This window comes from Salminus brasiliensis, chromosome 9, assembly GCF_030463535.1.
Source record: "Salminus brasiliensis chromosome 9, fSalBra1.hap2, whole genome shotgun sequence".
NCBI lineage: Eukaryota > Metazoa > Chordata > Actinopteri > Characiformes > Bryconidae > Salminus > Salminus brasiliensis.
In genome coordinates this window covers 36,482,154-36,501,089 of record NC_132886.1, presented here as the reverse complement: position 1 = coordinate 36,501,089, position 18,936 = coordinate 36,482,154, and the positions used below count along the sequence as shown (strand labels likewise).

At 42.8% G+C, this 18,936-nt stretch overlaps 1 protein-coding gene across 1 annotated transcript in view; it reads right to left on the bottom strand.

Moving 5' to 3' along the window:
- Positions 1-4,759: 4,759 nt before the first annotated feature.
- The window catches only part of clstn2a (calsyntenin 2a), a 293,892-nt gene continuing 279,715 nt past the window's right edge, over positions 4,760-18,936 (bottom strand). Inside the window, exons 14-17 of the mRNA XM_072688297.1 lie at positions 17,414-17,559; positions 17,190-17,313; positions 12,810-12,997; positions 4,760-10,415 (exon numbers count right to left, since the gene is read on the bottom strand). Of these exons, the coding sequence (XP_072544398.1) occupies positions 10,212-10,415; positions 12,810-12,997; positions 17,190-17,313; positions 17,414-17,559 (662 nt within the window). The 3' untranslated portion in view covers positions 4,760-10,211. The remainder of the gene's footprint in view (positions 10,416-12,809; positions 12,998-17,189; positions 17,314-17,413; positions 17,560-18,936) is intronic.

Genomic DNA, 18,936 nt, shown 5'->3' with positions numbered 1-18,936 from the left:
CTTCATGAACATGAATTCCTCTCTGCCAGCCTCTGAGCTCTGGGTGTCCTGACTTAGATGGGAATAGATTCCACCTCTCGCCTCTCCATGGGCATCGTCCCAAAACACCTGCGAGACTGTGAAAGAAATGGACTTCACTGTTGATGCAAGGCCTCGTACAAAAGACTATCTATTATTAACCAAATACGGGCAGGTCACCCCGGGAAGGGGGTTGTTTTCAAAGACAGTGACCTGTTTTGCCTGCCGTTTGTGCGCTGGGCATCCCACATTTTTATGGTCACGTGGTCGACCTGTGGTGTGTGTGTGTGGATCAAAAGGAAAGGGCATCTTCAGTGGAAGCTGCAGGAATTGAGGATTTATGGCAACGGGCAGCTCAGGTCAGTTTTTCTGGCAGATCTAGTTTGAGCAAATAAACTCAAGCACAATATTATAAAGGTTTATATATGAACAAAAGTATTGGGACACCTGCTTATTCGTCAATCAGGTTATTTTTGCGATCTAATCCAAGTTTCTCGGTGCTGAGTATCAGCTGATACCGATCTGATCTTTGTGTTTGTATAAATAATCCAGCCTCACAGTTTAGGTCAGATGAGCAGTTAAGACATTCTTGACTGATTGATTTAGTTTAGTCGAGATTTTTCTTAAAATTATAGTTTTATAGTGTTTAATATCTCATACTTCAGTCTGACTCTCCATCCTGACCAATCAGCTCCCAGCTCCTTTACAGCACTGCAGTCTAATCACTCCACTTATGTCCATTAACCAGATGCTGCTCTGAACACCATGGTAAAAAAAAAAAAAGATTCTGACCTAGATTGCAATTAAAATAGCCAATATCCGATCCATTTAATTTGCCTGGATCTAGATTTTGGAGAAGCATTGCTGTGAGGATTTTGATTGCATTTGACTGCATTTAAGAGCCTTAGTGAGGTCAGAAGGTCACCTCATCCCCAACTTATTCCAAAAGGTGATACTAGTGGCCTGTGCACAAGCGAAGCTAGGTGCCTTATCTTAATTAATGAATTATTAATGTGTGCCTTGCCCCTTCTCCAGCAGAAATGACGTGAATAATCCCAGGTGCCAGGTAAGAAGCCTATGCTTTTTGACAATCATCTGAGATCGGACCACCAGAGACACATGTCAATGCCAGGTGTGAACAGGACCCCAGTCGTTGAACTTACAGGTCCTCAGGTTTGTGGAAATTCCTCTAGCCCCAGGGGCTCTTCAGCCTGAGGGCAGCTTTGTTGCGCTGGGAAAGGCATTTGGAGGACCTGGCCTTGGAGAAGGTTGCTGGGAAAGCTCCAGATGGCAGAGGACGTTGAGAGGGAGTCCTCATCCTGGCAGGCGGGGCATTTAGCAAAATAGAAGAGGCCGTCTGAGCCTGTGTTCTTCATGCTTGGGTCCAAACAGGCCTGGCAGATGTTGTGGCCGCAGGGAAGAGACACAAGACGCAGGGCTTTAGCACAGGAGCGGCAATGCAAAAGAGGCATCACGGAGAAAGTGAAATTTTGACAGGTGGAGCTTCCAGGGTAGACTTGATGAGAAAATGTAAGAAGGATTAAGCGCTCTGGAGGAATGACAACGGAAATGACATTTATGACTACATTTTAGCGTCTATTCAGTTTATTTAAAAATGCTAAAGGTGCTAAATCAACAAGGTACAACTGTAGATCAATATTAATCATGTAACCCAGATCTGTCTTGCTTCCATTAACTGACTCATTTACCACAGTACAGAGGTTGTGTCAAATGTACACAAATAATGCATATGTTTGAGGCATGACTGCTGAATTGCACCCATTTCTTTTACATTTCTGCATAATTTAAATATGAGACGAGTAAACAAAGTCATTAAGAGTGGGTTTCATTGTAGAGAAACAAATCACTTACGATTTCTTTACTCTGGTGGTGATGGGGACCAATGTCTCCATGTCTACAACACAAACATAGCTATTGTTTACATTTTCAAAATACAAATTTAAATATCCACTAGATTTAATCCATCAATCTGCTTATTCACTTCCTCCTGGCCAGGGTCACGGTGGCAGTTGTCCATTGCAGGGTGGCTATTACAGTTATATAACAGTCAGCCCAGCAAGCCGGCCTAGAAAAAGGGAATTTTGCCTACTGACTGACGAACCTTGTTAAAATGCACATGAGCAAGAACGGCGTCTTGTTTCCCTAGAAGAGACATTTTCGGGTACTGACTGTCTGAGGACTACATTCTGCCACGAAGCTAACAAGTACCTGTGCTGCTGACAGGGGGTGTAATCTTAGGTAAGCTGAGGTTGGGTCTCCTTGCATGTTGGAATAAGCCTTTATGAAAGTTTGGCATGCAGCTTTTAGAGAGGCGTAAGTTGTCCCTCTCTGATATTTCATGGGGAATTGTACAAGATAAGGCAAGATCTGGAAGACCATATAAACAGAAAGCCCCCAAACAGCAAAGAACCTACAGGAAGCCTATGTATGTATGTAAGTATAAAGCCCTATTCTGACAGGTAGTTTTACATGAGGAGGTGGGGTAATGTAATTATTACCCGGGTTTCTCAGGGATTTCAGTCCTGACTGACTGCTGCACCATGTCCCACAGCAGTAAAGCTTCCAGTGCCGTTTACCTTCTGTAAAACGAGCCATAAAAATAACCTCAGGTTATTTAAATCCCTTGTGAATCGTCATGTGGGTAAAGGAGTTTTCTGTGGCTTTTCTCAACTATGGAGGCGCTCCAGGAGGCCTTTACTTTTGTCAAGCATGGCACAGATACATCGGGTTGTCCAGTAGATGAGTCAAAGGGCTCCTCAGAGGTACGCCGCTTCCGGCAGCTTTAGGCAAGTCATTGCGTAGCGTAGCCTAAAGCATACATACATGAAATGTGTATACATGAAGACATGAATTGCTTATCCACCTTATTCTGCCACAATTCTGGTCATTTATGGTCCTTTCCAATGGTTTCTAATGCAGTCGGAAGCAGCCTACTACTGTGGACACTAATCATAAAGGACCATAAAGAAGCTAGCTGTGCTAACCCAACATTCAACCAGACTATTTAACCACATTTAGAGCAGTGTTCCTCAATCCTGGTCCTGGAAGCACCCTGCCCTAAACATTTTAGCGGATTCCCTGCTTTAACACTGCCCTGCAATTCTGAAAGAGCTTGGTAATGAGCTGATTAGTTTAAATCAGGTGTGTTGGGAGCAGGTAAAGCACTAAACTGTGCAAGTTAAATGTCATAAGGGCCTCTAGAACCAGCTTGAGAAACACTTATGTAGAGCATAGCTCGGTTGAAAGGGCTACAATTTAAAACATCCACCCAAACATCCACCCAAACGTCTGCTCTTACTGTTTTGTGGAGGGGAAACTTGGTTATTAAGTGCTGGTAAAGTTAAGAGCTAATTTAGCCAACAGCCTGACAAGCACCCAATGCGATTGCTTCACTGACGCTGCACAACCAAACATTTTTCTGGGTACGGATGTTCTGGTGCTGGTTTCCCCTCCACAAACGGTAAGAGCAGATGTTTATATGTATGTTTGGGTGGATGTTTTAGATTTAGCGCCTTCAACCACAAGAAGGTGGCATCAGATAGTTATATGGCATCCCACAGCGCCCTGATCTTTTGGTGATATGCTCGTAGCACTGCTTTCGTTCAACTGAAATTCCCATTTTCTTTTAATGATGGCGATTCTACAACTCGCTGTATTTCTATCACTGTGGTTGTAGCCTTTTTTTCAACTGATTCGCTGTAGCACTAAAGGTCCCAACACAAATTGGAAAATAAGGTGGATAAGCATATAAGCTTTAAGAATTGTCATCATCATGTTTTTTGGAGTATCCACTCCCACCTCAGTTATTAATGCAGAGACTTCTTATCCCAAGTGAGTAGCTCACAAATTTTACAGACATCCTGTAGTGAAATGACATTACTCCACATCCCCATGTAAACCTAATCCTGTCTGAATATGGCTTAAGCCAGCTGTCATGAAGGTTACGTATACTGTCACATAGCCTTACAAACGCCTTCTGCAATTTAAAGCCGTGAAGATCTATACATTAAAAATGTGAAAACCAAAAAGACATTTCTGAAACAGTGTCCCAGGCGTCCGACAGCCTACTTGTAATCATTAAGTGTAATGGCTTCCTGGGATGTAGCCTTTTCGAAGCGTAAAACCATTAAGGCGTCTGGTTTCTATCACCACCACTGTCAACAGTCCTGAGTAAATGTGTCCAGAACAGAACATTTCCGCTGAAAACACTCTGAATGACTTCGTTTACATCTTAATGACTGAATTATGCAGAACCGGACTCGTTTCTTTGATGTTTTTGGGCTTGGAGCTCTTTCACTTTTCTCCAGCTTATGGCCTCCACCAAGCAAAGACGTATACCCTGAATCAGGGAAGGACCATAGAGAGCTGTCTCGGTTTGCTAACTAAGCTGTCACTTTCTGGTAAGGGGCAAAAGCTATAGTCAGCAGTCAGCGAATGGCCTTTATGACCTCATTAACTGGCCTGTCACAGTGGCCCTAAGTCACAATGAACCACTACAGTAAAAGGACTGTAAATGGATGGCAAGCACAGATTTAAGGTTAGAAGTCTTGACAACATAGCAAATCTGTAATCTGTTTTTTTTTATGTTTTCCTGCTGTTTCCTTCCTTTTCCAAGCCCCGGGCCTGACCGAAGATCTGCTGGCAATTTGTTATTCCAAACGTTTTCCTCAGAACAGGTTCAATTCAGCACTCGGAAGGGAAAATGAGACGCTTTCACTCATTCTAAGGAAAGTCTTTATTGGTCAATGTACAGAAAGTGCTGCAGTGACCACCAAAGAAAGAGTAAACCTTTACAAAACAAAAGAGAGAGAGAGAGGGAGAGAGAGAGACATATATAAAAGAATAGTCTTACATGATTTTACAGGGTCAATCTTTTCAAAAGATTCTTCTTCTTCTTCTTTAATTGTTTTTTTTTTCTTCTTCTTCTTCTATTAACACACGTGGTAAAAAGATCTAGCCGAACGTAGGCATGACCGGGAGGGTTGCGTCTCACAACAATGACATCACAAGCACAGGAGTCATGGTGGATGGCAAAAAATGATAACATCCTAACCACTGCTACAGACATTACGTGTAAACCCAATGCACAGATCCGAAACGAAACCCAAAAAGGCAGCTTTCCTGGCTAAATCGGATGGTAGAGGGAAAAATGAGCAGATCTCAGCTACAGTGGCCTCGACACTATGGGAGTATCCTCCCTGACTTCTCAGACAGGGCCAAACTGCCCTGCCACAATGGCCCCGTTTTCACAAGACAAACAAAACCTGATAGATTCTTTCGATTAATTAGTTTGACTCGTTGGTTTAAGATTTATTTTCCTTACTTTGATCTTGTGGAATAAAGTGTGTCGTGTAAAACTCAACAGTCAGTCAAAGCTAGGGACATTTGACACATGACAAAAGGTCAAGGAGCAAATTTCTTCAATTTTCTTTCAAAGACTTCTGCCTACACTGTCGTTGTGATGCACAGGATGGATTCCTCCTCTTTGTGGTGGGAAAGAGAGAAAGTGAGACCCCCCATTTCAACACTATTTTTAACATGCCTACATTTACTTAGGCTCACAGAGTGCCAAAAATGTGCCACCAGCAGCCATAACAGTGCCTCCACCATGTTTAACAGATAATGTGCTATGCTTTGGAACATGAACCAAGCCAATCTTGGTTTCATCCGCCCAAAGATACGAAGATGGTTCCAGAACTAATCTGACTATGGACCACACCCGTTGAGCTGGAACAGGAAGGTGTGCTTAGGAGACTTTGGGCAGGAGTTCTAGGCGGCTTGGTGGTGGGTGCCTAGAGCCGAGACCACCTGTGGCTGAGGTGAGCAGAAAAGAAGAAGGGCAGAGACGGGCTGAGGAAGAGGAGGAGTTAAGTTAAAATAGGCCATCCCTCCACCTTTAGTTCTTGAGTGTTACCAGTGGTCTGCAAACTCCTCGAGAGTGTGCTTGACTTGACTAGATGTTGTGAAGGAGTTTGAAGGATCGTGAAGGTACCAGTCACACCTGGCCATGAAACTGCTCATCAGCCAATTGTCCAATTACTTTTGAGTCTGTGAAAATGGAGGGACTGTGCGCAAATGGCTATAATTCCTAAAAAGTTAATGCGATATTTTTTGGTTGAACCCTGTGGTGGTGTACAGAGGCAAAATGACCAAAATTGGGTCATCGCCCAAATACTCAAGGAGCTGGTTTATCTACTACTAGTCGTCCCCTTCCCACTCCCCCTTCCCCCCCACCATCCTGTAATTTTCTGCTAACATAACCCAGATGCTTCTGCGATGCGACGACGGCATGTTAAAGACAGCGTTCAAACCGGGAAAGATGCTGAAGGACAGACAAAGACAGGTCAGCTGCTAACACACAGAGAGAGGAGAGGGATGTCCTCTACAGCAAGCAAGTGTAGACACGAAACCAGGTAGCATGGGGGTGGGTGGGTGAGTGGGTGGGAGTGTGGGAGGACAGGGGGGTGGAAACGTGAGGGGTGTGGGAGACCATTTGACTACTCTACTCTATTTACAGAAGACAGGCATATAAAAGTGTACAGCCACTCCTTCATCTATGACCACAGAGTCTAAAGAGTTCAACAGAAAGACGACAGGCAAAGAAAACCTATCAAAAGGAGTTAGACGTCTTTGTTTTTGTCTCCAAATAAGTTCTCTCTTTTTTTTTCCTTTTTATTTTTTTAATATACCTCTGTTAAAGACAAACGCGCCGAACAAAAATCTCTCTCCGAGGATCTAAAATAAACATTTCTGCTAGATTTCAAATGAAAAAAAATAGAGATTTTTAATTGCAAAAAACAATCGAAAGTATTTCACATTGCAAGTAAATGCAATCTTCGGTGTTATTTGTTAGTCGAGGAACGAAAGGGAAGAAGAAAACAAAACGGAATGCCGCACACAGCCAAGCTACGTCACTTCCAAGGTCAGCGTGTTCCGGAAAAATAACAAGCAACCTGATGTTAAGACGTTAAGATGTTAAGATCTAATTATTCAGCAAAAGGCAAAAACCATCCCCGAGATGTTGATTTTGTTAAAGGGGAAGTCCACCCGTCTTTGCAAATTTCTGCAGAATTCAGTCTTAAGATGTGAACCAGGTCATTCGGAACCCTGTTTACACCTGGCCAGGTCATCGGTCTTGAGAATCAGGATTATATCAGGATAAGTCACATAAACGTAAACATACCCACGACACAATCCGATCACTCAAACCACTTCAGGAGGTGGTCTGAGATGCACTTGGGCCACATGCCACATTCATCCTGGCATCTGTTTCACCGAAACTCCTCCCCATGCAGTACGACGCTGGGCAACCGTCTCTAGCGCAGCCCAGGAAGAGGCTGAACGCATAAACAACTGGTTGCCGTGTAATGAGCGTATTTGCATATTCCGTCCCCCGCAGCGATCGGACTGACTAGTGCGTTTCTGATTGACCAGTGTAAACGCACATGGCGGAAATCTTATCAGGACACAGTCCAGATACTACCCACATGAAGTGACCAGGTGTAAACAGGGTCTCTGAGTGCTTCGACGGTTTGATGTGAAATGCTCTGTACTAGAGAAACTTGCCGATCACAGTGGTGGTGAATGGAATTATAACACTGGTATGTTATGGACCGTTCCTTCTAGTGGGGTTCAGATGAATTGCAGGGTGGGGGGTACATAATAATGGGCTTATGAGGTGTTAAAGCCCCTGAGAACACATTCTGATATATTGAATCTCTGTGTAAAGGTGTTTAGTGAAGCGTTCAGCAAAGTTTCAATTAAAAAAAAAAACACAAAGCAGAAATGCGCTAATCAGACCTGGGCGTGGTCTTAATATTCTAATGAACGTGTGTGACTGACCGTCCTCCATTACTGGCAAACAACATTGTGATTGGTCAGGGTTATGCTGAAGTAAACCTGACCCATTTTTAGGACCGGCCATTCCTCATCAAGAGGACTTTGACTTTGGTAAGATCTGCATCAGACTGTGTACATTTATACTGGGGGGCCCACAGTCTTTGGATAAGTGGTTTGACTCCTATGCAAATCTTGGTTTCTCCCAAGGTTTCTTCCTCCAGCTTTGAGAGAGTTTTTCTGCTTCAATCATTTTGTCTGATTTCTGAATTTCCGAATTCGACATGACTTGCCCTGCCTTGCCGATTGGCACAGTTGAGCGATGAGTGAGTGCAGCAGTTATCTCATTCAGGACATGATAAAAAGCCACACCCTAACAGTTCTTTGTTTGTTGTTATTTGTATAAAAGGCTGTGCCGGAGAAGAAGTTAGCTGTTCTGTTAGCATGTGCAACAGTGTGATTAGCACTTTAGCATTTTGCTTGCATGTTCGTAGAGCGTGGAGTGTGGATGATTAGTAGGGTGCTGCTAGCCTACAAGTTGGTATGTCGTGTGGGAGGGTTCCTAGGATGTTTCTGGGTGGTCACTGTGCTATTTAATGTGGTTTCTATGGTATCCTAGGTGGCTGTTAGGGCATTGCTTGACCGAAAACATAAAATATAGGTGGAATATAAGGCAGAAGGGTACTAAATATTCCCCCAAAACTATTTTCTCTTAAGGTTTACTACTATTTTATTATCATCAGCATTTCTAATAAAACACAATGTTGGTAGGGTCGCTACCCAAGACAGAGTTCACCTGTGACCTTATTTCAGTGAGCAAAACAAAACAGAGCTTTACTGGAATTGATAAGTGTGCCGACGTTACCAGTTAACAGCCGAAACTAAAGCTAAAGGCTTCTGATTCTAACTTTCCATTCCACCTTAAATAAGGCAGCAGTTATACTGCGTACATATCAGCAGCAGCACGTAACTGCTGCACTATTCAAGGTGGAATGGAAAGTTTGGGGAAAAGGAGCCTCGCTGTAAACGTGACACAGCTACAACAAGCGACTCCCAGAGCAGCCGGTAAAGAGTGTGTGAGTTAATCTCTCAGAAGAGAAGTTAAACTCTTCACTCTTCCAGAAAATGTTGGTCTATTTTCTTCTGTTTTTGCCCGCACTGCCAAAATCACCCAGTTTCAGTTGTAGTTGTGCAGATCTTTGGGAAGATCTAACGTTCCTCCCACCCCATCTTTACTACTGAATTACGCCTGGTCAGAAACCTGACTATGGTGGAAATGCTCTACCAAATGTTCCACCAGCAAGAGAACTGTGCTTCTTGTGCTTATTAATGCTAATAGACACACACGCTAAGTGATTAGACTGTGGAGTTGTAAAGGAGCTGGGAGCTGAATGGTTGGGTAGGTCAGTCAGACTGTATGTACTGTTTAACAAAGTAGATCAGATTAGAATTTAGTCTGATTATAGAAACTGTTCACTAAAAGTCCAGTGGTCTACTGGTGTTTACTTACTGGTGTGGATTAGCACGTATTACCTCGGTTGTGGGGCTGTATTGTATATAGAAACACAAAAGATTGGACCAGATCAGTATTGGCCGATAGTCAGCATTGAGGGACTCGGATCGGATTGGGGGGTTCAAAATCTTGATCGGGACATCCCTACTTTAAATGGCTGTATTTGTGTTGTGTAGTCATGGTGGCCCTAGTTCCATTCATCGCCACTGCAAAGAAATCCAATCTCATAATGTTTTCTACAGTGAACCATTTCATAAGAAACCCACAATGAATGATTTACATATCAAGCACTGAATTGTGTGGAATATCTGAAAGGTAAAAAAGTGGAGTTTTCCCTTTAAGGAATTCTTGTGCATCCATACGCTGCCTGTTAATGCCATTGCACTGCACTGGATTAGTCTTTGCTTTTCTCGGATCTGTTAAGATTAGGCTGCTTAAACACTTAACAGTAGCTCTTTGATTGGAGTGTAGATATGTGGGTGCAATTCCATTGTTGACCAGCAGAGGGAGACATTGCATTAGAGGACGCCGAGTGTGTGTGTGTGTGTGTATGTGTGAGTGGCAGCGAACGTGTTATGATCAGGGTGGGTCAGTTCAATAATAAATGAAAGGTCTTGGATTGATCAGGCAACAATTTCTGGTATCTGTATGTGTGTGTATGTGTGTGTGCAAGTGTGTGTGAGGGCATTAAAAGTGTGTGTGTGTGTGTGTGTGTGTCTGTGTGTGTATGTGCGCAGATGTCTGCATCATGTAAATGTGTGTTTGTGTGTTTGTGTGCATATATATCCTGTGTGTGTGTGCATGTGAGAGGTGGGGCGGGGTGTTAATAGGGTAACGTAGAGGGGTCCCACTCCAGTTTGCCCTTCACTCTGCCCTTCACTTCCGTCTGCTCGTCTTCCTCACTGTCCTCCGATTCGCCGCTGGACTGGTCTCCAGCCAGTTCGTCTTCGTCCTCGTCGTCTTCGTCTTCTTCCTCAAGCTCCTCCTCCTCCCTGATCGCTCCAGCGCTCTGAGAGCCGCTGATGTTCTGTCGTAAAAAGGAGAAAAGCAGTGATTACTGTAACTTAAAAGGGTTACAGTGAGGGGAACGTGAACGAGCCATTAAGACTGTGATGATGTTTTCATCTCCTAAATGATGAAACGCTTCGTCTCACCAAATCAGGCCTTAGATGACATCATCACTGGTTTGTATTACATCAGATTCCCTTTTTTGTTGCAGTACTGGCTACTATGCAAACAGGGCATGGCACATGTGATTACCATCATGTTAAAAAATAAATGAGGACACGCCATGAAATACTTTCTTTCTTTTCAAACATATGTTCAACAATATCTAGAGATGGAGGTAATAACTAAATACATCCAGCGGAAGAAATGTCTCTAAATGAATCAGCTGCAGATAATGAAAACATGGTTAGAGTACAGATTCTGGAGGAGTCTGTCTTATTTAAACCTCAGACATTTACTCTAATCTGCTCTTGATGGTTGAAGTGAGTAGTGAAGATCACCATGGCCAGATCCAAAGAGCTCCCTGAGGTCTTCAGAAAGAAGGTTGTAGATGCAGAGGAGTCTGGGTAGGGGTTTAAAAAAATCTCAGAACAGTTAGAAATCAGCAGTTCCGCTCTCCAACATGGCCAGATCAGGCCGTTCTAGCATGTTCAGCCGAAGAGCAGACCTCAGGATGTGTAAAGAAGTCTCCAACAGTCCTAAATTTGCAGGTGTATGGAAGCGTACGGTCAGACAGGTCTATCAGCACTGGCAGACATCCCAGTCTACAGGTAATTCTCGTCAGAATTGTTGCCGAAAGACTGAACTGAAGGACAGGGACCACCTATCTCTTTGCTTCTACGCAAGAATTGCTTCTAGAGGTCAATGCAGGTCCTTCACCACCAGTCAGGAAGGCTCTGCAGGGAACTGCAGACCATCAACATATGAAGCAGAGTGGCACGCAAGAGGAACTGCCTTTTCTCACTTTTGCAAGAATGGTTCACACATATCACACATTTCACTCCTACATTATCTAAAACCTTGCATCTTGGTGGCTGTAATATTATTTAAAACCTTTTAAAGCATGCAACTCACAGGGAGAGCTAGCCAGGGTAAAGTGCAGCCTCCAAACATGGTGGGGGTAGTTTCATATTGTCCTATGTACATTCAGAATAGTTTTTTTCTGGATGCTTTTATGTACAAGTTCATCAGAAATGTACTACAGATGTAGATGAAATATATCTCTGTGTTAGGGTGCTGATATTTGCTGTTCAAAAATGTACTGTTTTTGTGGCTGTGTAAACATTATTATTAATAATATAATTATTATTTTTATTATTATTATTAATAATAATAATAATAAATTAGCTCAAATGCTTTCAAAGTATTTATGCTTTGTATTTATTTGTAGAATTTTTACACAACTAAATGTGATAGATTGTGCCCCTACAGGCAGACACTAATCATTCCTAGCTGAGTGTCAATCACAGCTAAAGCCAGACACCAGCACAAAACCAGCCCAGCCAACACAGCTATAGATCGTGCTTTCTTAGTGGTCAAATAAATGGTACAGTCTGTGCCCTTCAAATCGAATAGACAAAACACATTCCTCGTCCTTACTGGCAGTCGCCTGAGGTGCTATTAATAGATGTATATGATATCTGTAGCTGTGAGCAACACAAACTCTGTTTAAAAATCAGCATGTCCATGTCCCAGGATCCCGAGTACTTTAGTTCAGGCTAGTCGCGAAGTATAGTATCCTTATTTCGGTGAACTACTGAGCGTTATTTTCTGATTGTTGCCCTTGTATTTTCGACCTTGCTTTTTTGACTTGCCCTTTGGACTTGCCTGTATGTTCTGCCTTGGATTTCGAACCTACTGCTCGTTTCTGTGACTACGAGTTTGTACTCGTACTCTGTTTATTCTCTTTTGCCTTCCGGAAATGTTTCTTTTTCATTTCCACTCTGTGAGCATCTGAATCTGGGTGACATCGTTACTCAGTAAGTGCCTTTATGGAAGAAAATGCAGTGTGGTTGGGCAGCTCAAGCTATTCTCAGGTGGTAGCTAAGGTGCTCATTATGGTGATACTAATCAGTGGCTATGGTATCCCAGGCCTTTGCTCTGGGGTTTGTTGGCAGTCATTATGCTGTTCCAAGTGTTAGCTATGCTGAGTCATGTCTGATCGTTTCTCGGATATTGGTCGGTGGTTGCTATGGGATCCCAGGTGGTTGCTAGGACATTGGTAAGTGTTTGCTTTGGTATCCTATCCTTTGCAAGGGTAGCATCATAAAGATGTAAGAGGTGCAAACTGACGGAAATCCTTCAGAAGCAGATGAATCAAATAACTACCATTTTTAAATTATTATTATTATTATTATTATATGTGTATATATATTCCATACCAAATCCCAATATCCCTCCCACCCATACTCACCTCCATAGGGTTGACAGTGATGGTAAGGGTGGCGTCATCCCAGTCCATTTCCGGCTCCTTCCCTCCATCCTCATCTTCTTTCGTGCCTTCCTGGTGGGTGGTATGGATGCGATAGATCCCTAGCACGACAATGACCACCAGGGCGGCGATGCACATCACTATAACTACCGTGGCTGCCGGGGGCGTGCCTGCGATCAAACACACAACATTGATGAGAATCAACCAATCGCCAACAGTGTTTAAGACTACTGAACATAACACTACGGATTTAGTCCCTTGGGGCTGGACCGAAAACCTGGTGGGCAAAAAGGTCTAACCTGCTAACATTAGCTAACTGTATCTGGTAACCCGATACCGCTGAGAGCACAGTGTTGCACGCACAGTCACAGCTGAACAGTGCAGAACTGCAGTGGTTGTATCTCTCTGTGAAGTTTTGCTTACCTTAGAGCTAACTTAGCATTTAGTAGGCTGTTTTAACACTACAACCAAAGTTAACATCATTATGCCATGCCATTACACACTCACCACAGTACTGCAGCTCACTCAGGACTACAGTACAGTGTTCCCAAGTTTTTGCAGAGGAAAGTTGCTAAGGCCTGCTTGAAACAGCGCTAAATGTTATGCTGTATGCTATATGACACAGTGTGCCAACTTGCATAGTTGTGACATCATCACGCCTTATTCACACAATGCCTAGTGTCAGATGCTAAGCTGGTTGACTAGCATGTCCAACATGAGCAGTAAGACCAAGCTGGTTGACCAGCATGACCAGGCTTGACCAAATGCAACATGCACCATGTTAGTCAAGAGCTGGTTACCAGCTTACCAGTATAGGGCATGTTTTTGTCTGGATGATCAGCTTAGACACAGATACAGACCAGCTTAGACCATCCGAAACCAGGTACCAGCAAAAGCTGGTCTAGAGCTGGATTTGTTCTAGCAGGGTTGCACAGCTCATGCACATTTGTGTGAGCTGCCACATGGACTGAAAGTGCTGCTCCGTCTCTTGGGAGGGGTTTGTAAAAAAAGGCTTTGTACAAAGATTTGTCACTACTTGCTTTTTTGAAAATAACTTGCTGAAATGGGACCTGAATCTAGAACCAAAATCGCTAGTTGGCAACACTGCTTTCAGCTGAGCTAAATGTTAGCCCTGACTAACATTAGCTAGCATTTTGGGCCTTCAGAGCTGGATAGCGTGTTTAGAGGTCAGCTCAGCCAGTTGTTGAAGTCAATGCAAGCATTCTTACCATAGCGAAATCGGTCACTACAGTCAGAGATTTTGCTTGTTAGATAAACACAGTGAAGCCTAGTGTGACCGTGGCTTAATGTACAAAACTTACAAAATGCCAAGTGTCAGGAATCAATAAAAGTCCCCAGTATGTTTTTTAATAATCTACACTGTAGACTCCGCTAGGAAGGTCTGTTTAGGCCTTTTATCACAGCGATTTCTTTGATTCAATCACAGCAACTGACATTAATTATAAATATTATAAATCATCTGCGCTCACGGTCAATAGCAAGGCTGCTGGGGCTTTGCTAAATGACGATTTATACCATGTTGTGGTGACCTAGTTCGTAAACAGGATGGAAAAATTCTCCATCTAGGATGCTAGTTGGAGACAGCTGCCAGCAGAGCATTGACAGGCTGTCAGTAGAAAAACCTAAATGCATGAAACGCTACAACTCCTCATACACATGAAATTGATTCAAGTGTTGCTGAGAGCAAGTGAGGCCAGAGTGTACCTGGTGTTTGTAGATCTGAGCTCAGAACTGCCCATTTATTTCTACTTCAGCTTATCCGTGTTAATGGTTATATAACATATAACCAAAGGAATCAGCTGAGCTATAGTGTGCAGCATTTACTTCAGTATCCATGTGCTACCATACCGGTGGAAAACCCACATGGCCTTGTAGGTCTAAGGATTTGTGGAAACATCTTATGACAATTCTTATTTATTTTTTACTGTAATGCTCAAATTCGACCCACCCGGTCACTAAATTCTGCGTTTAAGTGAGAGGTGACAGGCGCTAAATGTGAGGGACCATGAGACACAAGGGGCAGTCGTCGCTGGCGCTTCAGCTTTGTACATTTACACTTGGGGGCCTATGGAGCCAGACTAACTTCATTCAAGAGAAAACTCAATTTTAGGTTCCTTGAGGCTTTAAGCATGTTTACAACAGATGTAGTGATGGTTAAACTTTCATTTTGGCTGAGGTTCCTTTTTAGTTCTCCTAAAAACGTGCAAAAACAACTACAACAAAGTGATTTGGCTGTAAAGAAATTGGAACTGGAATTGCCTAGAAAGAATAATGGTCGGTTCACTTTCACCACGAACCATTTCTCATTCTGTCAGCTTTCTCTCCACCTCTCCTTCTTTCTACGCCTCTCTCCTCTTTCTTTCTCTCTCTCTGGGAGCCGGATTCTCCATCTTGCAGCCATGTGTGTCCCACATGCCCTTGGGGAGATCACCGATGTCTCTGGTGGTGTGTTTGTGGGAGCTGGAAGGCTTAGTCTAATCCTTGCAGCTCCTCAACACCAACAATACATCCTTTGCCATGCGCCAGCGCATGTGTTCGTGAGGTTTTGTGTGCATGTCTATGCGCAGTGTTGCCTAGCATCTCAGATCAGGTTGGCCAAAAAAAAAAAAAAAGAAAAGAATTCTTTAATGAACGTGAACAAGTTTCTTGTGCATATGCGACTCCCACATGGTAAACCATTTTCTCCTTAGAAACATCATACGAAAACGAGAAGAACAGAATTATTCCGCTAACACTTAAACTCCAAGGAAGTGTGGGTGGTTCCAGGTCAGAACTACATAACAAACAGTATATTAGTTTATTTTTGTCATTGAAACGTTGTTATTTGGAAATGTTAACTGTATGATTTTACAGTCACATATTTGCACTTCACATGTGTCACTGTTATATGTTCACTGTATTCCCACATCTGGGTATGTGGGAGGTAGCACTGATGCATAATATATTGTTATGAACATACAGATGCAAATGAGATTTTTTAGCAAAATGTACAAACTTTCAGCTGTTTGCAACCAACCAGTCAAACAAGACCAATTAAAACAGCTCAAAACAACCAATAGAACAAGTGCTTTCTCCAAATTTAGCACAAATCCCATTACATTGACAACTGCAGTCTCAGAATTACACACCCCCTCCTTGACAGCATCTTTAGTAATTAGTAGTAGAGCACCCCTCTGCTGTTATGACTGTCTGCAAACGTGATGCATAGCCAGACACCAGATTGTGGCAGCGTTTCTGAGGAAACTCAGCCCATTCCTCATGGGCAATGGCCTCCAGTTCACTAATATTCCTGGGTTTACTGCTGCAACCACTATCTTCAAATCCCACCAAAGCTTTCGATAGGGTTTAAGTCAGGCGACTGCGACGGCCACTCCAGAATTTTCCAGGACTTCTTCTAAGTCCTTGGTGGACTTTGAGATACGCTTGGGATCACTGTCCTTTTGCAAGGTCCAGTGTCGCCCGAGCTTCAGCTTCCTCACTTTTCTCTTTTCTTCTAGGACTTCCTGAGACTTGATTGAATCCATCTTGCCTTTCCACAGGCTGTAGGTTTTCAATGCCAGAGGATGCAAAGCAGTCCCAGAGTATCATGAGTTATTACCATGTTTTTCTGTAGACAAAGTGTTCTTAGTGTATGCTTCATTCTTCCTCCTCCAGACATACCACTGATTCAGAGGCCCGAAAATGTCCAGTTTTGTTTTTAATCGCTCCACAGAACAGAATCCCAAAACTTCTGTGGACTATTTTTATTTTTCTGAGCAGACTGCCGACTCTTCTTGTGCTTTTGGGTCAGTAGAAACTTACGGTGATGAATATCTTCAGCGAGAGCTCTACTGTGCAAACTAAAACTGCCACCCAATCATGCTGCAGGTCTTTTGCAGTCACTTGCAGAGTGTTTTGGACCACCTGCCTTCTCAGGAATATAGTGGCAGCTGGTGATAGCTTTCTCTTTCTGTCATGTCCAAATAGTGTAGCCAGTGTTCCTTTAACTCGGAACTTGTGAACTGTGCTTCCGGCTGGATTTCTAGGAACATTCAGAGCCTTTGTGTCTTTTTGTATCCTTTTTCTTGTTTGTGCCATTTTTCTAACATGTAATCAAATGTCACGGTCAACGACCCCCCCTAAGCAGACCAGGTTTTTGACCAGTGCCACCTGTCAAGGGGTGGGATTTACATATTAGGCAGCAGAAGTGAACAGTTAGTTCTTGAAGGTAATGTGTTGAAAGCCAGAAAATAGACAAGCGTAAGAATCTGAGCCACTGTCATGGCAAGAAGGTGATAGTTATTTCAAAAACGAAGGGAGATCAGTATTAAATGAAATAGGACATGAGTGAAAAAACCTTACCTGAGATGTGGTCTGAGTTGACTGTGTGGACCATAAGTGGATGATGCACGGGTCGCATGTACTGGGACTGGACGGCCATGTGATTGGAATGCTCCATGGCTTCTGAGTTGTGCACTACTCCGATCTGAGGGGCAAAACAGAGAAATGAGTTTATGGACAAAGATGGTTAACTTACAAGAAACTGTAGAAAAACAACAACCAGGCATGAGAAGACAGGCTCTGACCTCCAGGTTAAACTCATTGCTGGTGTAGCGGCCGTTGAGTTCAGAGCAGCTGAGCCGGAACCTCCTCTCCGACAGGCCAGCCGGCCGCCAGTTGCGATACCTCACCTGCCGGATGGCCTGTTCGTAATGTGCCATGGAGTCCACACCTGAGACCAAGCAAGCACACAAACACACACACACACAAACAAATAACACAGAGGCCATCTATCAGTGACTAGACAACTATATTACCTGCAACTAGGGGCGGACGATGGATCACTTTTACAGTATCACAATGTTTGTTTTTAAGGGTAGCAAGGGCTACATCTATCTGAACTATACACAGAAATGTGAGTGGTTCTCCTGATGGTAAAAGAGGTGAACACTAATGAGCAAGTGAATGTATGTTTAGCATTTGACCATGACTAGACTACGCTTCTCTGCCACCCCCTGGTAAGTTAATCTGTTCATTAGTATTACAACCTCAAAGTGATTTGGAATTGAGCCATCCTAATTGGCTAATCTAAATGGTGAAAATAAATCACTGCTTGAGATATGAGGAAGGTCCTACTTTACTGCAATCACGTAAAATAACCAGCTAGCTTGTACTTCACCTGGACAGTACCCAGTTCATTTCAATAACGTCTAGAATGTAGAATTTTATTCATGCCTACTTCTGACCAAATGTAACTACAACTACTCCCAGCAGTCCACACCGAACTGTATTATTAGGCAATTACACAGCTCATCGGGTAAATATCAAACATTGTAGAACCTGAATAAGGTGTTTTGCAGGAAAGGAATATATCTAAACTTACTAAACATACTGTCATTTAAAATATTAAGTTAGATTGACAGTATTATAAACAATGTATATAAATGTTATTCCAAGTCTTTCTGAAGCATTTCTATTGGTCTGTTCATCATAAATGTCTGATACAATGTAAAGAACAACTGCCAGATTTGCATGATGTCAAAAAGTGAAAAACTGAAAAATTTAGCTTGGTGGTGTCAATCTATTAAACCGTTTAATGGCGTTAATCACAACAATATTCAGTGATTAATTCTGATTGCTCACAAGCTAAAATGCTAGTTAGCATGTTTGTGATTTTTGGGCGGGACAACTGTGCCTAATAAACTGCCTGGAGGAATCTATTTGCTTTTTTCTTTTAAAATCTGCTAAAATCTGTAGTTTCGAGAACTTTATTCTTGAACACGCCGAAGCTGAAACACAGAAGCTTTAACTTTTTAACAGATAAACGGATGATCAGTCATTGGATTAAAGATGAATGAGGCATAAGAGCATGAGGTTTAATCCATATGTCAGCATAAATAAAATGTGATCTACCCTCTGAGCTTAACAGTAGAGACGCTGTGGTTACATCGCTAAATAAAAGCGGCAATACGTTACTAGGCTCTGTAAAGAGAATGACCTACGGGAAGAAGTTGAGGACAAACTTGGTAAGACAATTCATTTACGTTATAAAAAGGTTAACGCATTAAAGCTTGCAAATTAATTGTGGGTGTTAACGCCTTAACATTGA